Source organism: Anastrepha obliqua, chromosome 1 (assembly GCF_027943255.1).
Source record: "Anastrepha obliqua isolate idAnaObli1 chromosome 1, idAnaObli1_1.0, whole genome shotgun sequence".
Lineage (NCBI taxonomy): Eukaryota > Metazoa > Arthropoda > Insecta > Diptera > Tephritidae > Anastrepha > Anastrepha obliqua.
In genome coordinates, this window is record NC_072892.1 from 110,468,161 (window position 1) to 110,471,510 (window position 3,350).

The following is a 3,350-nucleotide window of genomic DNA, read 5'->3' on the forward strand; positions in this document are numbered from 1 at the left end:
TAAGAAAACTATTTTATAGAAAAAACTTTTTGGGAAAATTTAATTTCTTATCAATTTTGAAAACCACCCTCTCAAATTTTGTTATAAATGTTTCACAAAACAATTTTTTTGGATAAAATTAACTTTTTGAAGAAATTTTTCCAAAAAATTTAGAAAAAATTTATTGTATTTTTTTTTTTTTGAAAATTTTTGAAAAAAAATAAATTCCTTATCAATTTTGAAAAACATCCTCCGCAAAATTTTTCATAAATTTTTAACAAAACTTTTTTTTTAACTTTTGGAAATTATTTGTTTTCGAAAAAAATGTTTATATTTTCTCTAGCGAAACACTAGCAGACGTACTCATACATCACACCAATTTTTAAATAGACCGAAGTGCCCCTATACCATATATTATATGAACTCGTAAATTAGTAAACAGTTACACGAATCATACTTATACACGGCTTCATTTGGCGAAGCATTTATTTGAAACTTTGAAAATTTTCAAGCACTGTAAATTAACAAATTAGCAGTTAACCGAATTGAATTTTGCAGTCAACGCCCTCAATTGCTCAATAAATTCCTGTTGTGTGAGTTGCTCCATCGAACGATTGATTACAGGTAATGCAAAACTATTGAAGATTTCATTGAATTCAATTTGTATCTGCTCGGAGTACATCATAATGAATTCGCCCAAGAACTTGTTGAAGAAGTTGTTTCCAGAAATGTTCCAAAGCTTATTCCAATTGTTGACGATCATATCGCCCAAGTAGAAGTTCATTTTAACATCAGACTCTTGCAAATATCCTTGGGCGTTGTTGGCCAAACGGAAGGAACTCACCACACGGAAGTCCACCAATTTCATATTGATTAACCCATCGGATATCCACTGAAGTGGAAAACCACCAATCGATACGAAAGATCCAACATCGACATTGCCGACCACTTGCAGTTGTGGCAACATCATGTCAATGTGGAAGACGTTTGTTTTTTCATTGAAGTCGTAACGAACGAAGTAGTAGCTGTCCAAACCAGTAATGTAGATGTTGGAGAAGTTGCCTTCAATGCTGTGAAAAATCGATCATTCGAGTAAAAATACAGATTTAGGAACAGCGTGTAGCGTGCATAAGATTTATGTATTATGAAAGTGAATTACCTGAAGTACTTATCGGTGTAATTCAGGGGAACTAATTCCTTTCTGAAGGGCGCCAAAACGGGTAAATTTATCTCGGCATCGCCACATGGCATTACATTTTTCAGAGAACTGTAGTAATCTTTGAGTGCTTGACCCAAATTGACGTTGGATGAGTTGGACGCAATCGCTGGAATATGAACAAGATAGCGAGGTGTATTTTATATTTCTGTCAAAATTTTAAAACAGCGTAATTGGAAGTAAAATGTGGTTTAGGAATACACACAAGCAACAAATGATTACATCAAACTTTCTAAAAATGTATATGGTGAATTCTTCGCTACTTACAAGCTCCATTAACTGTAGCAGCGATCGCCAAAACACTCAGGAGTATGACAGATTTCATTTTCCTTTACTTTGCAAAACTCAAAGACTGTTCTGTGTTACAATGCGTCCACCACTGGAAATCAAATATTGCAGTTTGTCTCTCTGTTCGAGTTTTTATACGATTGCGGTCATATCAGTTGAATAGCAGTGTTTTATCTGTTTTTTGTTTTTTGTACTTTAACAAATGCATAGTTAAGTGTATGATACATATAATTACTTACTCGTGGTAATGGATGACCTGTGAGCCCACATCGGAAAAAAACCAATGTTTGTTGGCATACATACTTAAAAAGCTGTTGCCTGTGTATTCCACTGTCATATAGACATAGACACTTGGATATTTCCTACCATTTATGCCTGTCTTTAAGTATGAGTAATGCAGTTAAGCAAAAATGTAAGATTTTCCAATTCTTGTACACGAAAATTTTCAAAGATTTAAAGGCAAAGCAGAGTCATATGTCTACGGTGACCAGAAATATAATATAAATTGAAGACGCATGCGGAAAAATATATAATATTTTTGTATCCAATTTCAAACTTATAACATACATTCTATCACAAAAGTACCGGGAATTGTTCAACAAAACGCAATATAATTGCTTAATCATCAAAATTTATTTTGTCACCTTCAAAATAGACTTCATTCGAAGCAATACACATATGCCAACGATTAGTCCAGTCGACAAAATACCTTTTAAACGCGTTTGAAGAGATATTCTTCAGCTCGTTCAGCGAATTCTTCTTAATGGCCTCTAACGACTCAAAGCGGCGTCCGTGCAGTGGCATTTTATGTTGGAAAAAGGAAAAAGCTAAATACGGTGAAAAAAGGAAAATCTTGCGAATTGATTCGTGAGGCACGCTAAGGTCACGAGCTACCTCCTTCAAGCTTAAATAATGGTTTTCCAGTACCATTTCCTTGGGTTTGTCGACGTTTTAATCCGTTTCACGACTTCTCGGCCTTCTGCAAAAGCCTTGTTTTTGATAAAGCTCACTCGCCATGGGCTTGCTACAACATTTTCAATGATTCGGCATACGAAATCCCGTTCAAAACACAAAATTTAAGACAAATTCTTTGTTCGATATTTTTATCCATAGGGAAAATCGCAGAGCACACCGGCGGTTGACTGCAATAATTAAATGCCAAAAACAAGCTAATTGACAGGTCATGCTCAAACTCTGCGACACTATACAGGACAATTGTACCAACATTCCAGCAAAAGAAATTTAGACATACAGGGTGGGCCATATAGCGTTTGCTTGTTGAACCACCTATTTTTTTGAGAATGGTAACACAAATGGCATGCCAAATGTGTTCATAATTTACTTAAAGGTTTGACATTTACGAAATGGGACGCTATACGCTTGAACAAAATTGGGAAATATTGAAAACCTATTTCCAAAGTGGTGAGTCTTGAACTCAAACTGTGAGAAATTTGAAAAAAAAATTCCAAAAAAAAGATTTGCCAACAAGACAGTTTGTTGATCAATTTATTAATCATGTTCGTGAAAGTGGATAGTTAATGGATAAAACAACAAGAGAACGTACTCCTACAGTGCGTACACCCGAAAACATTGCTGCTGAAGCCGAAAATGTGCGTGAACATCCAACAACCTCAACTCGTCATCGTTCTCAAGAATTGAACATTTCACGCACTTCTTTGAGGAGAATTTTGCATAAAGACCGGTATGAAGGCTTACAAAGTTCAATTGGTGCAAGAACTGAAGCCTAATGAGCATCCAATGCGTTTTCGGTTCGCTCTATGGGCAAGATGAGCATTTTTACCGAAAAATCATCTTTTCTGATGAAGCTCATTTTCACATCGGTGGCTACGTCAATAAGCAAAATTGT

General features: G+C 35.3%; 1 protein-coding gene across 1 annotated transcript; it reads right to left on the reverse strand.

Moving 5' to 3' along the window:
- Window positions 1–430: 430 nt before the first annotated feature.
- LOC129235824 (uncharacterized) lies at window positions 431–1,566 on the reverse strand. Its single transcript, XM_054869867.1, has 3 exons — window positions 1,463–1,566; window positions 1,139–1,304; window positions 431–1,049 (listed from the first exon to the last, which is right to left on the reverse strand). The coding sequence occupies exons 1-3, from the start codon at window positions 1,518–1,520 to the stop codon at window positions 509–511; spliced, it is 765 nt and encodes a 254-aa protein (XP_054725842.1). The 5' UTR covers window positions 1,521–1,566; the 3' UTR covers window positions 431–508.
- Between the last annotated feature and the right edge of the window lie 1,784 nt (window positions 1,567–3,350).